This window comes from Ovis canadensis, chromosome 26, assembly GCF_042477335.2.
Source record: "Ovis canadensis isolate MfBH-ARS-UI-01 breed Bighorn chromosome 26, ARS-UI_OviCan_v2, whole genome shotgun sequence".
Lineage (NCBI taxonomy): Eukaryota > Metazoa > Chordata > Mammalia > Artiodactyla > Bovidae > Ovis > Ovis canadensis.
This window is the reverse complement of record NC_091270.1, coordinates 22,491,921-22,516,694: the sequence shown is the minus strand read 5'-3', so window position 1 is coordinate 22,516,694 and position 24,774 is coordinate 22,491,921. Positions and strand designations below refer to the sequence as shown.

At 40.9% G+C, this 24,774-nt stretch overlaps 1 protein-coding gene across 4 annotated transcripts in view; it reads right to left on the bottom strand.

Moving 5' to 3' along the window:
* LOC138430985 (zinc finger protein 705A-like) overlaps nt 1–24,774 on the bottom strand; it is a 108,618-nt gene that overhangs the window by 16,772 nt on the left and 67,072 nt on the right. For 2 of the 4 annotated variants that reach the window (XM_069573108.1, XM_069573109.1), the window contains 2 exons: nt 2,178–2,846; nt 490–658 (listed from right to left, as the gene is read on the bottom strand). In XM_069573108.1, coding sequence (XP_069429209.1) covers nt 490–574 — 85 coding nt within the window. In that variant the 5' untranslated portion in view covers nt 575–658; nt 2,178–2,846. Of the gene's footprint in view, nt 1–489; nt 723–2,177; nt 4,123–24,774 lie in introns of those variants that run through there. The other 2 variants (XM_069573107.1, XM_069573110.1) reach the window with 2 other exon arrangements.

Below are 24,774 nucleotides of genomic sequence, written 5' to 3'. Positions count from 1 at the left end.
GTGGGGGGAGGGGAATCAATATTTAAATATGGTTGGAAGTTTTAAAACACCCACTCTTCAATTTTTCAATATTCCAACTATTTCCACTTTACAGAAAAATCACCCTATAAAAATAAACAAACACTTGTGTTGCAAACACTTCCCTTCCCCCCGGGACCGGGTGACTGCTGACCAGACCCTTCCGCGTCCCCAAGACACGCGACCGAACCGCCGCTCATGGTTGCTCCCACCATCCACACGTCCACACGGTTCGCTTCCTCCAAATTTGTAGAGAGATTTCTCCTCGGAAGTCATCCCGAATCCATAAAAAATACTAAAGCAGGCTGTGATTTTTCACCCCAAACCACTTAATGAATGAATACTTCTGTAAAAGAAGTCTTGTTCATAGTGCATAGGAGTCTAATTTATAGTACACGAGAACGTGAATAATAGGACAACGGAAAAAGTCCAGAAAATGAAAAGCACATTCCCTCTATTTGAGAGAAATACCTCCTGGTCCCGGTGGGTCCCGAGGGTTCACAGCTCGTGTCCTCTCGTCGGGAGACGGTGTCGAGCTCCCCGTGCGGCGACGCATTCTCCACGTGGCGCGCTCCGGTGCCCTCTGCCGGCGGCCGGGCGCAGTACAGGATGCCCGCAGGTAGGGGAGGTGGGGGGCTGGCTAGAAGAGCCCGTGAGCCCGTGGATGACAGACGAGAACATCAGGACGAATTATTAAGCTGGGTCTATGTTAATATAAACGACAGTTATTCCTTACGGACATGCATCTCTGTCTATGTGTGTTAGTCGCTCAGCTGTGTCTGACTTTTTCAGACCCGCCTCCCGCATTGCAGGCAGATTCTTCACTATCTGAGCCACTAGGGAAGCCACGTCTTTGTCTATTTGTATATATTGATCAGTGGATTGATAGACACAACTTAGGTGGGCATACACAGGTCAGGACAAACAAAAACTTCCTCACACTGTCCACTGAAAAAGCCAAGAAACAAGCACCCCCTCTAGCAATGAACACATTCAGATCTATGCTGTTGTTTTTGAAATCATATTTGCTAATAAAAACAAACCATATTCCTTGGATAAATAGTTCATTCTAGGGTTGGAGCAGGAAACGGACAGATTTGTAGATTCTTGTAGTTCCAGAAAGTGAGGAAGTGTTAATTCAACAAAACAGCTACACACACACCCACAGAGGCATAGAAGGGACTAGTCAAAAGAAAACAGAAGTCAACTAAATGAGTTCCCAAGGGCCCAAAATGGAACATTTTGAGCAATAGGATAAAGTTGTACTCACTCTATCCTAGGATACAAAGTAAATATCCAAGAGTTCATACTGATTTAAATAAAAAATGGGACTTCCCTAGTGGTCCAGTGGTTAAGATACTGCTCTCCCAATGCAGGGGACACAGTTTGATCCTTGGTCAGGTAACTAAGATCCCACATGCTGCATGGTGTAGCCAAAATAAATAAATAAATTTATAAAGGATTATCTACAGAAACAAATTGGAAGACAGTACAAATCTCCCATGGAGAGGAATTCCTGATAATTCATGTGGATATCAGCAATCAAGGAGGTGGAACACAAGGTTGTGCGTAGTGAAATTCTTCCAAAAAACGCATTTTTGGACATGATATAAGCATAACTTTACACTGGAGAAACCTAATCTAAGTAGCTGGACTAACAACACTAGCATCCTAGCATTAAGTCGTTTCAGACTTGTAGCCTTGAAATGAAATGATGAGAATGGTGAGTGGCACCTCTGCCATCTTTCTCAAAAAACAAATTAAATAAAAATCCAACAAACAGGGGTTTCCAGGCGGCTAGTGGTAAAGAATTTGTTCTATCCCAAGTCCAGGAAGATCCTACATGCCACAGAGCAACTAAGCTCGTGGGCCACAAGTACTGAAGTCTGAATGCTCTAGAGCCTGTGCTTGGCAACAAGAGATGCCTCAGCAATGAGAAGCCCTCACACCGCAAGTAGAGAGTAGCTCCACCTCACAACAGCTAGAGAAAAGTCCATATAGTAACAAAGACCCAGCACAGCCAAAAATAATTTTTTAAATTATTTTAAAAACCCAACAAACAATAAAATGCAAAAGCCAATGTGATCATAAGAAAAATCATTGGCTATATCCCAATGGACTAAATTCCACAAAATTCCAAGATTCCCTGGAGTACTTACCCGAGAGAGCTGGTCACTTTCTTCAGGACTTCCAGGCCAGGATCAACATTTCCTGGCCACCAGAGGTGACCTAGAAAGTTTTCATCAACTTAAGAGGAGATAGGTAGCTGTCTCTGAGCAGCCATTTTCACCAATGGCAGTTCCCTGGCTTTTAAGCCAAAGTAAAAATTTCTGAAGAGGAAGAAAAGTTTTCTTGGTAACCTTTCCAAGCTGGTTCTTGTGTCCTTAGGGGCATCTGAGAAAGATTTCTGGAGTATTAGGCCCACCATTCACTCCCTCACATTCTGTGTCATCAAGAGCTGACTCTGGGTCCCTGAGTTGAAGTAAGAAATGTAGTGGTTTCCCGAGATGTACAAAGATGTCCTCAGCTGGAGATCCCAAATGTCTACAAACAATTGCTGGGCTTCACAGGGACTTGTGAATCTTTCCAGTCTCAGAAGGGCCCATGACATCATCCTTGGTCCTCAGATCCCAGCACAGAGAACCTCTGCCTCAGAAGAGGACAAGGTGTATTTCAGGAGTGTCTTCCAAACCAACGGTTCAGTCAGGTGTATCAGGAGCTGGGAGCTGCAATGTGTGAGTATTTGTGTTGGGGACCCCTCACAGACATTTTCAGAAAATCAGACACCCTTGGTGAATAAACAGACTATTCATTTTTTATGAATATAACTGAAACACAATACATAAAGGCAACATATGCGTTATAAAAATCATCATGAATGTCAACAGTAACGGTGATCATTATCATACCAGTGATACTAACAATTATAATTCTGACAATAATACTCAAAGTACAAAGAGGGTAGACAAGAGTACAAGTTCCCTTAAGGGAATGACAGGTACAGATCCTGGACTTCTTGGAGATGGTTGGAATCACAGTGTCAGTTACACAATGAAAAGTGTCCCCTGAAGGCAAGGACTACATGTGCAGTTACAGGGATTTTTTAAAAAATTCCAATTGGAGGCTAATTACTTTACAATATTGTAATGGTTTTTGCCATACATTGACATGAATCAGCCATGGGTGTACATGTGTTCCGCATCCTGAGCTCCCCTCCTACCTCCCTCCCCATCCCATCCCTCAGGATCATCCCAGTGCACCAGCCCTGAGCACCTTGCCTCATGCATCTAACCTGGACTAGCAATCTGTTTCACATATGATAACATACATGTTTCAGTGCTATTCTCTCAAATCATCCCACCCTCACCCTCTCCCACAGACTCCAAAAAACTGTTCTTTACATCTGTGTCTCTTTTGCTGTCTCTCATATAGGGTCACCATTGCCATCTTTCTAAAGTCCATATATATGCATTAGTATACTGTATTGGTGTTTTTCTTTCTGACACACTTCACTCTGTATAATAGGCTCCAGTTTCATCCACTTCATTGGAACTGATTCAAATGCATTCTTTTTAATAGCTGTGTAATATTCCACTGTGTAAATGTACCACGGCTTTCTTATCCATTCCTCTGCCAGTGGACATCTAGGTTGCTTCCATGTCCTGGCTATTGCAAACAGTGCTACGATGAACATTGGGGTACACGTGTCTCTTTCAATTCTGGTTTCCTCAGTATGTATGCCCAGCAGTGGGATTGCTGGGTCGTATGGCAGTTCTATTTTCAGTTTTTTAAGGAATCTCCACACTGTTCTCCATAGTGGCTGTACTAGTTTGCATTCCCACCAACAGTGTAAGAAGGTTCTCATTTTTCTACACCCTCTCCAACATTTATTGTTTGTAGACTTTTTGATAGCAGCCATTCTGACCAGCATGAGATGGTACCTCATTGTGGTTTTGATTGCATTTCTCTGATAATGAGTGATGTTGAGCATCTTTTCATGCATTTGTTAGCCATCTGTATGTCTTCTTTGGAGAAATGTCTGTTTAGTTCTTTGGCCCATTTTTTGATTAGGTCATTTATTTTTCTGGAATTGAGCTGCAGGAGTTGCTTGTATATTAATTCTTTATCAGTTTCTTCATTTGCTGTTATTTTCTCCCATTCTGAAGGCTGTCTCTTCACCTTGCTTATAGTTTCCTTCCTTGTGCAAAAGCTTTAAAGTTTAATTAGGTCATGTTTGTTTATTTTTGCTTTTATTTCCATTACTCTGGGAGGTGGGTCATAGAGGATCCTACTGTGATTTATGTCAAAGAGTGTTTTGCCTATGTCTTCCTCTAGTTTTATAGTTTCTGGTCTTACATTTAGATCTTTAATCCATTTTGAGTTTAGTTTTGTGTATGGTGTTAGAAAGTGTTCTAGTTTCATTCTTTTACAAGTGGTTGACCAGTTTTCCCAGCACCACTCGTTAAAGAGATGGTCTTTTCTCCATTGTATAGTCTTGCCTCCTTTGTCAAAGATAAGGTGCTCATAGGTGTGTGGATTTCTCTCTGGGCTTTCTGTTTTGTTCCACTGATCTATGTTTCTGTCTTTGTGCCAGTACCATACTGTCTCGATGACTGTAACTTTGTCGTATAGTCTGAAGTCAAGCAGGTTGATTCCTCCAGTTACATTCTTCTTTCTCAAGATTGTTTTGGCTATTAGAGGTTTTTTGTATTTCCATACAGATTATGAAATTATTTGTTCCCGTTCTCTGAAAAATACCACTGATAGCTTGATAGGGATTGCATTCTCATTTTCACTATATTGCTTCTTCTGATCCGTGGACATGGTGTATTTCGCCATCTATTTGTGTCATCTTTGATTTCTTTCACCAGTGTTTTATAGTTTTCTATATATAGGTCTTTTGTTTCTTGAGGTAGATTTATTCCTAAGTATTTTATTCTTTCTATTGCAATGGTGAATAGAATTGTTTCCTTAATTTCTCTTTCTGTTTTCTCATTGTTAGTGTATAGGAATGCAAGGGATATCTGTGTGTTAATTTCATATCCTGCAACTTTACTATATTCATTGATTAGCTCTCATTATTTTTTGGTTGACTCTTTAGGGTTTTCTATATACAGGATGATGTTATCTGCAAACAGTGAGAGTTTTACTTTCTTCTTTTCCAATCTGGATTCATTTTATTTCTTTTTCTTCTCTGATTGCTGTGGCCCAAACTTCCAAAACTATGTTGAATAGTAGTGGTGAGAGTGGGCATCCTTGTCTTGTTCCTGACTTTAGGGGAAATGCTTTCAATTTTTCACCATTGAGGATAATGTTTGCTGTGGGTTTATCATACATGGCTTTTATTATGTTGAGGTATGTTCCTTCTATGCCTGCTTTCTGGAGGGTTTTTATCATAAATAGATGTTGAATTTTGTCAAAGGCTTTCTCTGCATCTATTGAGATAATCATATAGTTTTTATCTTTCAATTTGTTAATGTGGTGTATCACATTGATTGATTTGCAGGTATTAAAGAGTCCTTGCATCCCTGGGATAAAGCCCACTTGGTCATGATGTATGATCATTTTAATATGTTGTTGGATTCTGTTTGCTAGAATTTTGTTAAGGATTTTTTGCATCTATGTTCATCAGTGATATTGGTCTGTAGTTTTCTTTTTTTATAGCATCTTTGTCTGGTTTTGGTAATCACTGAGATTCTTATGTAAACTCTGGTTCAAAATCTTTAGGTTATTAAGACATTCACAAGCAGCAATGTATACTGGGGGTTTTAGAAAGCATGTGTAAGTCCAGACAAGAAGCATGCTTTGAAAATATCTGAAGTGGCCTTAACCTTTCACCTCTGGATGATCTCATGTAAAGTGGAAGTTGCTTGGTCATGTCCAACTCTTTGCTACCCCAGGGTCTATACAGCCCATGGAATTCTCCAGGCCAGAATACTAGAGTGGGTAGCCTTTTCCTTCTCCAGTGGATCTTCCCAACCCAGGGACTGAACCCAGGTCTCCTGCATTGCAGGTGGATTCTTTACCAACTGAGCTATCTGAGAAGCCTTCAGATGATCTTGTGGCTCAGAGCAAAACTAGCCAACTAGTAAAGATTGTCCTACAACAGTGTCTGCAAAGACTGGTACAGCTGGGTTCTCTTTCTGTTTTCGATGTTTTTAAAATTTTTAAATTTATCTACTAAAATTTAATAGAGACACAAGCCTGCAAAATATACACTCTCCTCTCCCATTGTATACGCCCATGTACTCTCAATCTCTGGTCCTGCTTCTGGAGGCTGACTTGGAATATTTCTGGATGTTGCTCAGGATCCTGCAGGTGGTACAGCAGGAAACACTTCCTTGTAGAGAGTCTCTCTTCAAAGTGTAGGAAAAACCACAAAAATAATTCTTAGCAAGAAAGATAAAAATGAATATAATGATGAACAACAGCAACGAGGATGATTTTTTTTTCTTTTCAATTCAAATTTCGGATTGGATGATATTGTAACATATTTAAATGCTAACAGGAGGCTTCAGAGAGAGGGGGTAGTTTAAAATAAAGTAGTATAAGTAATAGCATAAGATTCATGATGGGGCAGGAGATAAAAGGAACTGAATACAAATGTAGAAATAAACTATGAAATTGAGATTAAAGGCAATTCCTGGGTTTCCCTGGTAACTCAGATGGTAAAGAATCCTCTTGCAGTGCAGGAAACCTGGGTTTGATCCCTGGGTTGGGAAGATCCCCTGGAGGAATGAACATCAACTCACTCCAGGATTCGTGCTTGGAGAATCAGGTGGACAAAAGAGCTTGGCAGGCTACAGTCCATGGGGTCACTAAGAGTTGGACACGACTGAGTGGCTTTCACTTTTCTTGTCATGAGCCAGTGCATGCTGGGAGATCTTCCCAACCCAGGGGCTGAACCCGAGTCTCATGTCTTCTGCATTGGCTAGCAGGTTCTTTACCACTAGAGCCACCTGGGAAGCCGGTTATGAAAGAGATTGCATAAATAATGAAGGACAGTACCGAAACAATTTAAATCTAGTGGTAGGATGTATCTACATCCAAAAGTATCTCCTTTGTGAAATAGTTTACATATAGCCTGTAAATGTGAGGAAAAAGGTGAGTCCATGGACAATGAATGGTAATAGGGACGGTCTGGAGTAATCTTTAAAGAGAATGAGAGACAAAATTGGCAAAATAACCTAACAAGGTTGCCAGGCATTTTTCTGAGAAATAACCAAAATGTCCTCAGATACAATGAAATGCCTACTGTGTTGCCTAGCTTAATTATTTCCTCTTGGGAATCAGGAATTTTAAGTTTAAAGAGCCGTTCACACAACTGTAAGAATTCCACCTGCGCTCTGCTAAAAAGATCTTCATGACCAAGATAATCACGATGGTGTGATCACTCACCTAGAGCCAGACATTCTGGAACGTGAAGTCAAGTGGGCCTTAGAAAGCATCACTACAAACAAAGCTAGTGGAGGTGATGGAATTCCAGTTGAGCTGTTTCAGATCCTGAAAGATGATGCTGTGAAAGTGCTGCACTCAATATGCCAGCACATTTGGAAAACTCAGCAGTGGCCACAGGACTGGAAAAGGTCAGTTTTCATTCCAATCCCAAAGAAAGGCAATGCCAAAGAATGCTCAGACTACCGCACAATTGCACTCATCTCACACGCTAGTAAAGTAATGCTCAAAATTCTCCAAGCCAGGCTTTAGCAATACGTGAATCATGATTTTCAGATGTTCAAGCTGGTTTTAGAAAAGGCAGAGGAATCAGAGATCAAATTGCCAACATCCACTCGCTCATGGAAAAAGCAAGAGAGTTCCAGAAAAACATCTCTTTCTGCTTTACTGACTATGCCAAAGCCTTTGACTGTGTGGATCACAACAAACTGTGGAAAATTCTGAAAGAGATGGGAATACCAGACCACCTGACCTGCCTCTTGAGAAACCTGTATGCAGGTCAGGAAACAACAGCCAAAACTGGACATGGAACAACAGACTGGTTCCAAATAGGAAAAGGAGTCTGTCAAAGCTGTATATTGTCACCCTGCTTATTTAACTTACATGCAGAGTACAAACAAGAGATGGCAAGGGTGAACATCGACATTCTAGGAATCAGTGAACTAAAATGGACTGGAATGGGTGAATTTAACTCAGATGACCATTATATCTACTACTGTGGGCAGGAATCCCTCAGAAGAAATGGAGTAGCCATCATGGTCAACAAAACAGTCCGAAATGCAGTACTTGGATGCAATCTCAAAAACGACAGAATGATCTCTGTTCGTCTCCAAAGCAAACCATTCAATATCACACTTATCCAAGTCTATGCCCCAACCAGTAACGCTGAAGAAGCTGAAGTTAAACGGTTTTATGAAGACCTACAAGACCTTTTAGAACTAACACGCAAAAAAGATGTCCTTTCATTATAGGGGACTGGAATGCAAAAGTAGGAAGACAAGAAACACCTGGAGTAACAGGCAAACTTGGCCTTGGAATGCAGAATGAAGCAGGGCAAAGACTAATAGAATTTTGCCAAGAAAATGCACCGGTCATAGCAAACACCCTCTTCTAACAACACAAGAGAAGACTCTACACATGGACATCACCAGATGGTCAACACCAAAATCAGATTGATTATACTCTATGCAGCCAAAGATGGAGAAGCTCTATACAGTCAACAAAAACAAGACCAGGAGCTGACTGTGGCTCAGATCATGAACTCCTTATTACTAAATTCAGACTTAAATTGAAGAAAGTAGGGAAAACTGCTAGACCATTCAAGTATGACCAAAATCAAATTCCTTATGATTATACAGTGGAAGTGAGAAATAGATTTAAAGGACTAGATCTGATAGATAGAGTGCCTGATGAACTATGGAATGAGATTCCTGACACTGTACAGGAGACAGGGATCAAGACCATCCCCATGGAAAAGAAATGCAAAAAGGCAAAATGGCTGTCTGGGGAGGCCTTACAAATAGCTGTGAAAAGAAGAGAGGTGAAAAGCAAAGGAGAAAAGGAAAGATATAAGCATCTGAATGCAGAGTTCCAGAGAATAGCAAGAAGAGATTAAAAAGCCTTCCTCAGAGATCAATGCAAAGAAATCGAGGAAAACAACAGAATGGGAAAGACTAGAGATCTCTTCAAGAAAATTAGAGATACCAAGGGAACATTTCATGCAAAGATGGGCTCGATAAAGGACAGAAATGGTATGGACCTAACAGAAGCAGAAGATATTAAGAAGAGGTGGCAAGAATACACAGAAGAACTGTACAAAAAAGGTCTTCATGACCCAGATTATCATGATGGTGTGATCACTAATCTAGAGCCAGACATCTTGGAATGTGAAGTCTTAGAAAGCATCACTACAAACAAAGCTAGTGGAGGTGATGGAATTGCAGTTGAGCTGTTTCAAGTCCTAAAAGATGATGCTGTGAAAGTGCTACACTCAATATGCCAGCAAATTTGGAAAACTCAGCAGTGGCCACAGGACTGGAAAAGGTCAGTTTTCATTCCAATCCCAAAGAGAGGCAATGCCAAAGAATGCTCAAACTACTGCACAATTGCACTCATCTCACATGCTAGTAAAGTAATGCTCAAAATTCTCCAAGGCAGGCTTCAGCAACACGTGAACCGTGAACTTCCTGATGTTCAAGCTGGTTTTAGAAAAGGCAGAGGAATCAGAGATCAAATTGCCAACATCCACTGGCTCATGGAAAAAGCAAGAGAGTTCCAGAAAAACATCTCTTTCTGCTTTATTGACTATGCCAAAGCCTTTGACTGTGTGGATCACAATAAACTGTGGAAAATATCTGAAAGAGATGGGAATACCAGACCACCTAACCTGCCTCTTGAGAAATCTGTATGCAGGTCAGGAAACAACAGTTAAAACTGGACATGGAACAACAGACTGGTTCCAAATAGGAAAAGGAGTCTGTCAAAGCTGTATATTGTCACCCTGCTTATTTAACTTACATGCAGAGTACATCCTGAGAAACGCTGGACTGGAAGAAACATAGGCTGGAATCAAGATTGCCGGGAGAAATATCAATAACCTCAGATATGCAGATGACATCACCCTTATGGCAGAAAGTGAAGAGGAACTCAAAAGCCTCTTGATGAAAGTGAAAGAGGAGAGCGAAAAAGTTGGCTTAAACCTCAACATTCAGAAAACGAAGATCATGGCATCTGATCCCATCACTTCATGGGAAATAGATGGGGAAACAGTGGAAACAGTGGCAGACTTTATTTTTGGGGGCTCCAAAATCACTGCAGATGGTGATTGCAGCCATGAAATTAAAAGATGCTTACTCCTTGGAAGAAAAGTTATGACCAACCTAGATAGCATATTCAAAAGCAGAGACATTACTTTGCTGACTAAGGTCTGTCTAGTCAAGGCTATGGTTTTTCCTGTGGTCATGTATGGATGCTAGAGCTGGACTGTGAAGAAGGCTGAACGCCGAAGAATGGATGCTTTTGAACTGTGGTGTTGGAGAAGACTCTTGAGAGTCCCTTGGACTGCAAGGAGATCCAGCCAGTCCATTCTGAAGGAGATCAGCCCTGGGATTTCTTTGGAAGGAATGATGCTGAAGCTGAAACTCCAGTACTTTGGCCACCTCATGTGAAGAGTTGACTCATTGGAAAAGACTTTGATGCTGGGAGGGATGTGGGCAGGAGGAGAAGGGGACGACAGAGGATGAGATGGCTGGATGGCATCACTGACTCGATGGATGTGAGTCTGAGTGAACTCTGGGAGTTGGTGATGGACAGGGAGGCCTGGCGTGCTGCGGTTCATGGGGTCGCAAATAGTCAAGACACGACTGAGAGACTGAACTGAACTGAAGAATTCCACTCAAATGTATAAATGTAAAACTGTGATGACATGGAAGGAAAAATTATTAACTATATTGTACTATGTAAGGACATTTTTATTTGTTTTCCCTCTAAGCAAGAAATAAAATATAAAACTGTCTTCCCTTTTTCTTTGGACACTTAATAAATTAGTAACATGCTCTCGAAAGTACTACATGGCCAGTGTTTTAAGATTCAAGTTCTCCATCCCAACATTGTGGCCCCCTCATTGTTTATATTTCAATTTTTCATATTTTCTCATCTTTCATTTTATTTGTAAATATTTGTTTCCTCTAGGGAATTCCAGCTTTATGTACATAGAATTCCATTGTGTCTGTTGTCCTGTTTTATTTCCAAGACACAGAATGTTTTCTGGTATATAGAGTGCACTCAGAAATATTGGGGTACCTTGGGGTTGTGGACCCCCCCAGCCGCTGTCCCTCCCCAGTGCGCAGTGGCCACAGTGGCGACTGCCAGAGCAGGGGGGCAGAAACCCCCCTCCCCTCTGTGGGCGGGGGATGGGTGCGCCGGCTCCGCGGTGGGGCCGTGTGCCTTCTGCTGCAATGCTGGAGACCCGGGTTTGATCCCTGCGTCGGGAAGATCCGCTGGAGAAGGAAATGGCAACCCACTCCAGTACTCTTGCCTGGAAAATTCCATGGACTGAGGAGCCTAACAGGCTACAGTCCATGGGGTCGCAAAGAGTAGGAAACGACTAAGAGACTTCACTTTCAGAAATATTTATGGATGAATGAAGGGTGAATGGATTTTCCGAATCCCTTCACAATATCCTTTCACCTTTGCTTATTATATTAGTCTTAAAAATCCAATCTAGTTGAATGGGGTGTGGCTCGCAGGCTGAAGGCCTAAGAGAATCTAGTTAGGGCGTGTCCCTGGAATGTAGCCAGATTAAAGCTCCAGTAAAAGGGAAAAAGTCAGAGGCAGTGAGAAGGAGAAACTGAACAGGGACGGTTTAGGAGGAAGTTGGAGGAAGAGGAACGGGTTTGCCTCTGAATCGATTTGGTTTCACCAGCTCCTCTGATTTTTGAAATCCGGTAAATTCTCCAAACAGTGAGTTGTGAGGTGGCTTCATCCCCTTAAAACTGTCTTAAGTCCTGTCTGTCTTTAGACTTATGTCTTATTACAGCAGTTTCTTATGGTCTTTGAACGTTATTGTGCCAAAATTTATTCCATCACCCTCATAATTCTAGTTTTGACTATTTTGTTGTGGTCTCTGCGTGGGTTTGAAAAGAATTTCCAGTCACAGAGTATTTCAGAAAGGAGTGAGTTTATTAAGAACAAACAGCAAAGGACGCTGGGAGTACAGCCAGCTGACCTCCTGTCCGGCCAGGGAGAGCAGACTTTTTTTGGCTTAGTAACCGATTTTTATAGTCTCAAGACAAAATTCCTGCTGGAAGGGTGGTGTTAGGTAATTGGTTAGGTGTTGTTTGTCTACCTAATATGGCGTCAGAGAGCTGACTGGGTTAGAGCAGGAGGCCTCATGGCAAGGGTTGCCATGGGGGTAGGCCAGTGACGGAGGTGACCTCGGTGCAGGCTCTGCAACTGTGGTCTTGGTATTGTGACTTCCCTGATGGCTCAGACGGTGAAGCGTCTGCCTGCAATGCAGGAGACCTGGGTTCGATTCCTGGGTCGGAAAGATCCCTTGGAGAAGGAAATGGCAATCCACTCCAGCACTTTTGCCTGGAAAATCCCATGGACAGAGGAGCCTGATAGGCTACACCCCATGGGGTTGCAGAGAGTCGGGCACAACTGAGTGACTTCACTGTATTATTTAGTCGCTAAGTCATGTCTGAATCTTTTGTGACCCTGTGGACTGTATCTTACCAAGCTCCTCTGTCCATGGAATTTCCCAGGCAAGAATACTGGAATGGGTTGCCATTTCCTTCTCCAGGGGATCTTCCCAACCCAGGGATCAAAACTATGTCTCCTGTATCGAAGGCAGATTCTTCACCACTGAGCCACCTGGGAAGCCAAGCTTGGTATGGAGTAAAATCGCTCAGTGTGTCCAACTCTTTGTGACCCCATGGCCTATATAGGCCATGGAATTCTCTAGGCCAGAAGACTGGAATGGGTAGCCTTTCCCTTCTCCAAGGGATCTTCCCAAACCAGGGATCGAACCCAGGTCTCCCGCATTGCAGGTGGATTCTTTACCAGCTGAGCCACCAGGGAAGCCCAAGAATACTGGAGTGGGTAGCCTATCCCTTCTCCAGCGGATCTTCCCTACCCAGGAATCAAAATGGGGTCTCCTGCATTGCAGATGGATTCTTTACCAACTGAGCTATGTGGTCTTGTAAGGCTCCAAGTATTTGTGACCCCCCCCTTTTTTTCCCCCTCTCTTTTTAGTCCCAACAACACAGTCACTAGCAGCCATAAGTGGCTATAAAATTTAAATTAATTAAGTGAAATAGCTATACTTCGACACCTTTCCAGTGTTACTTAAATTTCGAGTGTTATGTAACCATGTGTTGGGCAGTTACTCTCTTGTAATGTGGATACAGAGCATTTCCTTCACTCTGGAAAGTCTATTCACATCTTGATCCATACCTTATGTGTTTATAATTTTTTGCTGCTATAAATACTTAATTTCCTGGTTCTCTGAATTAATTTTCTCTTATGGCTTTCATCTAGCGATTTTCTTCATTTTATTTATTCCATGTCTTGAGATAGATATTTTACAATAAGCATCTCAGGATTAAATAAACCTCTTGAGATATTTAATTACTTTAAAGCATTAATAAATATGGACCTTCTCTGATGTTTTGATGCTTGGGAGATGGATGCAGCACAGGGATTCCTGGTACTTGGGTCCTTTCTGCTCATTAGGATGCCCTGTTGCATATACCTGGGGGCTTCTTGAATACCAAATAGGAATGTACAGAGTCTTATCTTTGTATAGAGTAAAAATCCTGAGAGTGAAAAATAATAGTCCATTTCACTCTGAATTTGCCTTGAAGTCAAAACAAAACATATTCCATAGCCAAGTCAGATTTCGTTTTCCTAGATCTTCCTTCCCTTCTTGGACACTCTCTTGTGCTCTGGCTAATCCAGTTGCTAAAAAGTATTTCTTAGGGGTCCCTAAGGCATGCTGAATTGTCCTGGGTACTGGAAGCATTTCTGCAGGGGCTTCCCTGGTGGTTCAGCAGTGAAGAATCCGCCTGCCATTGGAGGAGACACAGGTTAAATCCCTGGGTCGGGCTGATCCCCTAGAGAAGGAAATGGCAACCCCACTCCAGTGTTCTTGCCTGGGAAATCCCATGGACAGAAGAGCCTGGAAGGCTACAGTCTACGAGGTCACAAAGAGTCTGACACAACGAAAGTGACATAGCGAGGGGATCGATTGCTCTCCTAGGTTTTGAATCAAGGAGGACATTGAGTAATTCTGGACACTGTGAAATGAAAATATCTGCTGCCATATCAATAAACAAGAAATGTCACAGCTATCTGGCCTTTACTTGTGAACGAGGGCTCACAAAACTGAGATCCGACAGATGCTGCCAACCCCCGTGGCGATTGCTGAGGAGCTGGGAGAATACAACAGGCAGCCATCTGCCACTCCTTAAGGAAACAGGATTGGTGCCAGATAGCTTAGGTGCATATGAATAGAATGAATTCAGTGAGCCCGAGGCTTGTATCTTCCCATACATAGAATGCTAAATTCCTTAATTTGATACCTAATCTTTGATGTTCAGACTGCCTGCTCCCTTCCTAACAAACTTGTGTTTAGCCTGACTTCCCTTCCTGCCCTCTTGGAGCAGTCAGTCTCTCCGAACTAACTGGGGTGCTGTCTCCTGGCCTGCAGTACTCATTTTGCCCCAAAGAAACTTGCAATCTCAAGTTGTGCATATTTTTTAGTTGACAGTTTGGTGACCAATGAAGTGACCCTGAGTGGACTTCCCTCCTTCGCCTGAACTCCATGAGGAGCAGGAGCTTTGGTGGCCCCCCTTGTACCCATCCACCTCCTAGGAAGTGCAGATGAATTTGCGTAAGTCTCTCCTGGTTCTCAAATCTCTCATACTGGTTGAGATTCTGAGTTTTATTTGGTGGTGGAGCAGGGTATCTGCCCTCTTCCAGTGGGAAAGATACTGGGGCAGGGCGTGGATGGAATATCCTGGGCATACCCACTCATGGTCTAGATACTAAGTGGGGCTCAGTTGAAAGATAGCAAGAAATTCCCACTGTGTGGGGGCCAGGTTGGGAAAAAACACAAACAGGTGATTACCCACCCAATGGAAAGGTGCTGGGGGCAGGGGGCTCAATTGAAAGACATTCAGTAATACTTGGGGCTCGGTTGAGAGCCGTCAAGGTGGTTCCATTGTAGAAAGACATAAGAACAGAACTCATACTTTCAAGTACCTAATTAATTGGAGACATTAAATCTTGTCCTAAATATTGTGGGGGCTCTTTAATGTGCACGTAGTTAAAAATTAAAAGCTGGCTTGGTAAAACCTTAAGCAAGACCTTCTAGGGGGAAGCTCAGATTTCTCTGTGTCTTTGAATTGGAAATGTCCTGTCTGATCTTCATAGGTGGTTCTTTTGTGTGTTTGTTCATGTTAGGCCTATAAGAGATCTTTATGCATTTTTGTTGTTGTTCAGTCGCTCAGTCCTTCAGTTACGCAGTCCAACTCTTTGCAACCCCATGGACTGTAGCACACCAGGCTTTCCTGTCCCTCACCATTTCTCTGAGCTTGCTCAAATTCATGTCCATTGAGTCAGTGATGCCATTCAACCATCTCGTCCTCTGTTGGCCCCTTTTCCTCCTGCCCTCAATCTTTCCCAGCATCAGGGTTTTTTCCAATGAGTCAGTTCTTCACATCAAGTGGCCAACGTATTGGAGCTTCAGCATCAATCCTTCCAATGAACATTCAGGACTGATTTCCTTTAGGATTGACTTTTTTTTTAATCTCCTTGCTGTCCAAGGTACTCTCAAGGTCTCCTCCAACACCACAGTTCAAAAGCATCAATTCTTTGGCACTTAGCTTTCTTTAATAGTCCAGCTCTCACATCCATACATGACTACTGGAGAAACCATAGCTTTGACTAGACAGACCTTTGTTTTTCTTTGTCTCTGCTTTTAATATGCTGTCTAGGTTGGTCATAGCTTTTCTTCTAAGAAGCAAGCATCTTTTAATTTCATGGCTGCAGTCACCATCTGCAGTGATTTTGAAGCCCAAGAAAATAATGTCTGTCACTGTTTCCATTGTTACTCCATCTATGTGCCATGAAGTGATGGCACCAGATGCCATGATCTTAGTTTTTTGAATGTTGAGTTTTAAGCCAGCTTTTCCACTCTTAATGAATAGCTTTTTGCATTAATCACTTGCATCTCTATGAAGATGTAATTTATTGGTGGCCAGATGATGGGTCCTTTGGAAATTAGAGAAACTAACAAATTATTTAATCTAGAGTGCTCTCATTGTAAACAACTGTTTTATTGGTACCTATAAAACAAAAGTCAAATTAACCTAAGAACTTTTTTGAACAAGAAAAACTAGTTTAGGAAGTTTCTTTGAGACCTTCTCAGTGGGGTTTACAGATGCTAATAAGAGCAATTAAGACTATCAACAAAAAACTGGGGGGGGGGGAAGAGGTCTAGCTATTATTTCAATGAAATAAAAAAACATTTTTTTTTTCTTTTTAAAGGGGGTTAGTTTCCTTGTGGCTCAGCTGGTAAAGAATCCACCTGCAGTGCGGGAGACCTGGGTTCGATCCCTGGGTTGGGGAGATCCCCTGGAGAAGGGAAAGGCTACCCACTTCAGTATTCTGGCCTGGAAAATTCCATGGACTATATGGTTCATGGGATCACAAAGAGTCGGACACGACTGATTGACTTTCACTTTCATCTCAAATGAATATATAATTCTTTGGATGGTTATTTAGAATGGGATAAATAAAATAGGCATTTACATTATTAAACAAGATTTGGTATTACTACACTACCTAAAGTTAATGAGCCAAGGGGGACCCCCTACCCATCCCCAACATTAAAAGCTAAACAAGTCTGTTCTGTTTACCCCAGTTTTAAGTTATGTATTTAAGGGGCTAGAAAAATTTACACTGAGATAGCTGACCAGTTATTTTGGGACAGTTAAGCTAAATGGCTTGACTTCCTTGACTCTGGGGATTCCAGAGCCTTTTATGTACAAGTAGGTAAAATAGGGAACAAAAAGAAAAAGCCTTCTAAACTCTCCCCTAAGACCAAAGCTTGTTGATTGGATCCTTATGGAAGTTAAAGATACAGAAGTTGGTGGAATCTAGGTAAAAAGGTATATAAATGAGTACATTTAAGTGGGCTTTATATAAGGTGGTTACAGCTCTTATTTAATTAATATTGTGGGATAAACAAGGCATATAGATTGCCACTAAGGAAATAATAACTAAATGTACTGAAGAAACCAATAGTTACTTGAGTCATACAAAATAACTAAATTGGGAACTAACATGCAAGTGTTAATAAAATAAAAATAGTGATTTTGCTTCGGTTTAATTTGAAAGGCGTTTACTAAATGCCTTACACAAACCTTTGATAATGTGATAAATTAAAACTCTTAAGTTACAGAGCATCAGTTCAGTTCAGTCACTCAGTCGTGTCCAACTCTTTGTGACCCCATGAATTGCAGCACGCCAGGCCTCCCTGTCCATCACCAACTCCTGGAGTTCACTCAAAACTCATGTCCATTGAGTTGGTGATGCTATCCAGCCATCTCATCCTCTGTTGTCCCCTTCTCCTCCTGCCCCAGTCCCTCCATAGAACTTCGTAAATTACATTTCAGTTTGATAAAAATCTTGCCGCTGATTTTAGTAACTTCAGGGTGACAAAACAATTCTTTAAAAAATTAAACAACTGCCTTTCTCTCTCAAATGTTTAATTCAGAAAATGAATACAAGTGGCAAGGGCCTAGTGCTGTGCTTAGTTGCTCAGTCATGTTCAACTCTTTGTGACCCCATGGAACTCTTTGTGACCCCATGGACCATAGCTTGCCAGACTTCTCAGTCCGTGGGGTTTCTCCAGGCAAGAGTACTGGAGTGGGTTGCCATGCCCGCCAGGGGATCTTCCCAACCCAAGGATCTAACCCAGGTCTCTCAAAATGCAGGTGAATGCTTTACCGTCTGAGACACCAGGGAAGCCGCAAGGACCTAGACTAAGCCCAGTTAAGCAGGCAAGACCTACAAGACTAAGGCAGGGGAAAAAAGTGGCAGTTTTAAATCTAAACTGCTGAGACTGTTAGCTCAGCCAAAACTTACAGATAGTAAGCCTTAATCATCCGAGAAAGCAACTTTAAGATAATCCAGCTGTTTGTTAACTAATAAGTTTATATTAATATTGTAATATTGGTTCATACCTAAACTTCATTAAAACCATGAGATCTCTAGTTTGTTTATGTCTGTGTCCACATTATACATATGAGATATTTCTAATTCTAAAAGATCTTATTAGAATTGGATTTATAAAGAGATCTATTTAATATTAATAAGCTCTTACATTTAAAGAAAACTGGCCAAGATGGCTTTCAGGCTCACATGAACTGGGAAATATTCAATATTAAGTTGATAACTGATACTAATGTTTAAGTTTGTGGATCTAAATTAATATAGATGTCATTAATAGTCATCAAAATTAATTATTATACTTTATTATACCTAGGTTTAATAAATAAGACCTTACTAATCTCTTGCAAGAAAATAACTGGACATGATGAAACTTCACATAAATGTAAATGAGATTAAAAACTTTAGGATAAAAGCTTTAAAGTAATCATAAAGTGGAAATGTGTATTTAAAATGATCTTTCCAGATGTTTTGTAACTTAAGATTCTAAAGCTGGGCCAATTTAAGCTTAGTGATGGAAGTTTATTTAAAAGATACTGAGATATCAATTGGGACTTCCGGGGCTGGGGGAGCAGCTCATTGGTAAAGAATCTGCGTGCAGTGCAGAAGATGCAGGAGACACTGCGGGCTTGATCCCTGCGTTGGGAAGATCCCCTGAAGGAGGGCATGGCAAACCTCTCTAGTACTCTTGCCTTGGAGAATCCCATGGACAGAGTAGGCTGGCAGGCTGCAGTCCATACGGTTGCACAGAGTTGGACATGACTGAAGTGACTGAATACTGATGTACAAGACATCAATTACTAAATTAAAAAAAATTAAAAGTATTTGAGAATATTAATGACAATGTTTGATACCACCTAAGATGTTCTCTATAGGAAAACAAATGTTTTATTTTTTAAATTATCACTATGTTTAAGCTCATCAATTTATAAAATGCATAATTTTATAATGTAAAGACTGCCTAATTGCTTGCTTCTTAATTTTACTAAAATTAAGGCTTTAAGAGCTGAGGATTCTAATTTAAACATGTAATTAAAGCTGTTGGAAATAATAAAGTAACTTTTCAGAATACAGTAGGAAGTAAAATGTCTTTCCGATAAAGAAGATAGTGAGCAATGAAACTACATTTTAGTTAAAGAAAAAAAATGAGCTAGTTAATTTTATTTAGTTGAAAAATGAAAGGCTGGATACAAAAAGTGGAACCCTGAGGGAAAAATTTTATTCCTAGTCAGGATTAACTTGAATTTAGGTTGAAGTTAACTAAGTAAATGGACTTTGTTAAGTGAGCTAATGCAAGACTGGAATTTTTCTTTCTTTCTGTGATAAGTGCTCCTCCTAATAAAAGATTGTGTGAGTTTCTGCGCCCTTAAATGATTTATATTTATCTTCTTTGTGACCTTGATTAAATGGATAGGTATTGTTTCAGTGACCTATGATCCTGTGTTTTAAAATCTCTTTGATATTTCTAATAAACTTCCCAAATATCAAAACCTAACTAAGCTGTTTAGCTTCCAGTTGACTTTGGGATAGATGCTTCAAAGAATCATCTCTGAGGAACCTCAGAGATAAATATTAAGCTTAGTATTTTATTTGGTATTTTTAATTCAAAAACACTGTCAAGTGATTGAAAGTAAACTTGAGATTGTGATGTATAGGTAAATATTATTAATATAGATATTCCAAATATCTCTAACATCTGACATGTCCTGATGCAGTGTTATTATTCATAATTTTGGTGATTATACTGAAATGTTATATGTTGCAGAAATATCCAAGTTTCCTAACTATGTTGTAATCAAATCTTCAACCATGCAGAAGGACCAAGGCACAATCAATAGGGAAGCTGCTTTTAGAAAGAGTGATTCCCATCTGGGGAATCCCCTCTGAACTACACAGTGACAGAGGGACCCATTTTATTGGACAAATTGTTAAGGAAATGTGTAAAAGTTGGCCGATTGTGCAACATTTCCATTGTACCTGTCACCCCCAGTCTTCTGGGTTAGTGGAAAGGACAAATGGAACAGTTAAACTAAAACTCAGATGGCTAGGATGATGGATGTTTATTCCTTCTCGGCCTAAAGCTCTTCCGTCGGTTCTCCTCAACCCCAGGTCTTCTCTGACAGACATCATTTGTCTCCCTTTGAGACTGTTACAGGGAGACAGATGAGACTGAAGGAAAGACTATGACCCTATATTACTTAGGGAGATATATTATTGTAAGGGTTTAATCAAAGTATTGACAAGTCATTCTAAACTTGTTTCTGAAGCTTACTACAGTAATCTATCCTCAAAGGAAGATCAGATGTCCCATGAGAGATTAACCAGGAGATTAAGTTGTTTCAGTTATGTCCGACTCTTTGCACCCCCATGGATTGTAGCCTGCTGGCTCCTGTCTCCATGGGATTCTCTAGGCAAGAATACTGGAGTGGGTTGCCATTCCCTCCTCCAAGGGATCTTCCCAACCCAGGGATCAAACCCACATCTCTTATGTTTCCTGCATTGGCAGTCTGGTTCTTTACCACTAGCGCCAACTGGGAAGCCCAACCAGGAGATTATGCATGGGAAAAAGAGACGTCATTTAAAGGACTCCTTCCAAACTAGATGGAAGGGCTCTTATCAGGTTCTTTTGACTAGGTCATGTGCAGTGAAATGGAAGGGAACTGACTCTTGGATTCGTATTTTCCACCTTAAAAGGGCTCTTGCACCAGACTCGTCTATAGAGAGAACTGCTGGCTTCAAACTCACCTTAAAGTGATACTCTGATAATAAGGAAACAGCAAAGCCCAGGACAAGAAGAAGACACCATCAGAAGTAGACAGCTGATCCAAGATGTTGGCCTGACCCATATGATTGTTTGTAAGTTTTATTCTTAGTTTCTTGGACTCTTACACATGAATCAAATGTTTTTCTATCATGGGCACAATCTTATGCAAATTTTAGAAATCAATCAAATAGTTGAATTGTGGTTAATTTCCAGGATTGAGTACCTCTGGTTTACCTTGGTGGCTTTCTTCCCTCCAAGGCTCTGATTGGTTTATGACTCTTAGAAAGTTTATTTTAGAATAAAAGAACTATAATTCTGTTTAGGCTACAGCTAATATCACTAGATGGGACCCACTCACTTGACCAGTCAAACATACTTATTCTAACCATAGCCATAAACATGAATTTTCTCTTAAGGGCTAGGTAAACTCTAGACTATTAGGAGGGACATTTCCTCAGTTATGGGATGGATTTATCTAGCTAACACCAGACTATGGTCATCTAAGCCTAAAGGTCCCCCTATGCTGGGAACAATGTAATCATATCAAAGATAATCAACCTAATAGTAGAAAATTAGGCTGGGTGTCATGAAAACTGCCAGTGTACCATTCCTCTTAAAGACAGTGATTGATACGGAACAGATTAGGTCAGAAGACCAGAAATATGCTGGCTGGCACCTAATGGGACTCCATGGCTTTGTGGGTCCAATCTATGTCCCTAGCTTCCAACAGGCTGGCTAGAAACATCTGTTTTAAGATTCCCTTGGGCTCAAGGCCACTTATGTACAAACTTAGATGTGACTCCAAATTTACCATCAGTATGAGCCCAATGGGCCAAGAGATCTATATTTCATGGATATGACCACTTTGCAGCTATTTTGGCACCTTCAGTAGGATTGGAAATTGTTATTTCTCACATTGAAGCCTTAACAAGATTCATTCAAGGCATTAAATAATTAATGCAACCAGTCTATTAGCTTACTAAATTCTGAGGTTTCTATGATAAGAAAAGCTGTCTTACAAAATCATATGGCCTTTAATATCCTTACAGCGTCTCAAGGGGGCACCTGTGCTATAATTCAAACTGAGTGTTTGGTTTATATACCACATGAATCCTCTAATGGGTGATGTTTTAGGAAGATGGTTTGATTCTGAAAGCTCATGGCTTAAATCTCTATTTGTAACTTTCATTACATTATTAACAGTATTACTTATAACCTGTTTGTTTTATGATTGTTGCCTTTTGTATTACATGATGTATAACCAGGCCTCCTGCCAAATTAATGATAGCTAAACATCTTGAAGAAATAGATCACATTTAGAAAAATAGTTAGAAAAATAGTTAATAGTAATAGTGTGATGGATGTGACTGGTGATAGAAGCAAGGTCCGATGCTGTAAAGAGCAATATTGCATAGGAACCTGGAATGTCAGGTCCATGAAGCAAGGCAAATTGGAAGTGGTCAAACAAGAGATGGCAAGAGTGAACGTCGACATTCTAGGAAACAGCGAACTAAAATGGACTGGAATGGGTGAATTTAACTCAGATGACCATTATATCTACTACTATGGGCAGGAATCCCTCAGAAGAAATGGAGTAGCCATCACGGTCAACAAAAGAGTCCGAAATGCAGTACTTGGATGCAATCTCAAAAACGACAGAATGATCTCTGTTCGTCTCCAAAGCAAACCATTCAATATCACACTTATCCAAGTCTATGCCCCAACCAGTAATGCTGAAGAAGCTGAAGTTGAACGATTTTATGAAGACCTACAAGATGTTGTAGAATTAACACCCAAAAAAGATGTCCTTTTCATTATAGGGGACTGGAATGCAAAAGTAGGAAGTCAAGAAACACCTGGAGTAACATGCAAATTTGGCCTTGGAATGCAGAATGAAGCAGGGCAAAGACTAATAGAATTTTGCCAAGAAAATGCACCGGTCATAGCAAACACCCACTTCCAACAACGCAAGAGAAGACTCTACACATGGACATCACCAGATGGTCAACACCGAAATCAGATTGATTATATTCTTTGCAGCAAAAGATGGAGAAGCTCTATACAGTCAACAAAAACAAGACCAGGAGCTGACTGTGGCTCAGATCATGAATTCCTTATTACCAAATTCAGACTTAAATTGAAGAAAGTAGGGAAAACCGCTAGACCATTCAGGTATGACCTAAATCAAATCCCTTATGATTATACAGTGGAAGTGAGAAATAGATTTAAGGGCCTAGTACTAATAGATAGAGTGCCTGATGAACTATGGAATGAGGTTCATGACATTGTACAGGAGACAGGGATCAAGACCATCCCCATGGAAAAGAAATGCAAAAAAGCAAAATGGCTGTCTGGGGAGGCCTTACAAATAGCTGTGAAAAGGAAGAGAGGCGAAAAGCAAAGGACAAAAGGAAAGATATAAGCATCTGAATGCAGAGTTCCAAAGAATAGCAAGAAGAGATAAGAAAGCCTTCTTCAGCGATCAATGCAAAGAAATAGAGGAAAACAACAGAATGGGAAAGACTAGAGATCTCTTTAAGAAAATTAGAGATACCAAGGGAACATTTCATGCAAAGATGGGCTCGATAAAGAACACAAATGGTATGGACCTAACAGAAGCAGAAGATATTAAGAAGAGGTGGCAAGAATACACAGAAGAACTGTACAAAAAAGGTCTTCATGACCCAGATAATCATGATGGTGTGATCACTAATCTAGAGCCAGACATCCTGGAATGTGAAGTCAAGTGGGCCTTAGAAAGCATCACGACGAACAAAGCTAGTGGAGGTGATGGAATTCCAGTTGAGCTATTTCAAATCCTAAAAGATGAGGCTGTGAAAGTGCTACACTCAATATGCCAGCACATTTGGAAAACTCAGCAGTGGCCACAGGACTGGAAAAGGTCAGTTTTCATTCCAATCCCAAAGAAAGGCAATGCCAAAGAATGCTCAAACTACCGCACAATTGCACTCATCTCATATGCTAGTAAAGTAATGCTCAAAATTCTGCGAGCCAGACTTCAGCAACACGTGAACCGTGAACTCCCTGATGTTCAAGCTGGTTTTAGAAAAGGCAGAGGAACCAGAGATCAAATTGCCAACATCCGCTGGATCATAGAAAAAGCAAGAGAGTTCCAGAAAAACATCTTTATCTGCTTTATTGACTATGCCAAAGCCTTTGACTGTGTGGATCATAATAAACTGTGGAAAATTCTGAGAGAGATGGGAATACCAGATCACCTGACCTGCCTCTTGAGAAATCTGTATGCAGGTCAGGAAGCAACAATTAGAACTGGACATGGAACAAAAAGAACCACCTGGTTCCAAATAGGAAAAGGAGTACGTCAAGGCTGTATATTGTCACCCTGCTTATTTAACTTATATGCAGAGTACATCATGAAAAACGCTGGACTGGAAGAAATACAAGCTGGAATCAAGATTGCCAGGAAAAATATCAATAACCTCAGGTATGCAGATGACACCACCCTTATGGCAGAAAGTGAAGAGGAACTAAGAAGCCTCTTGATGAAAGTGAAAGAGGAGAGTGAAAGAGTAGGCTTAAAGCTCAACATTCAGAAAACGAAGATCATGGCATCCGGTCCCATCACTTCATGGGAAATAGATGGGGAAACAGTGGAAACAGTGTCAGACTTCATTTTTTTTTTGGCTCCAAAATCACTGCAGATGGTGACTGCAGCCATGAAATTAAAAGACGCTTACTCCTTGGAAGAAAAGTTATGACCAACCTAGATAGCACATTCAAAAGCAGAGACATTACTTTGCTGACTAAGGTCCGTCTAG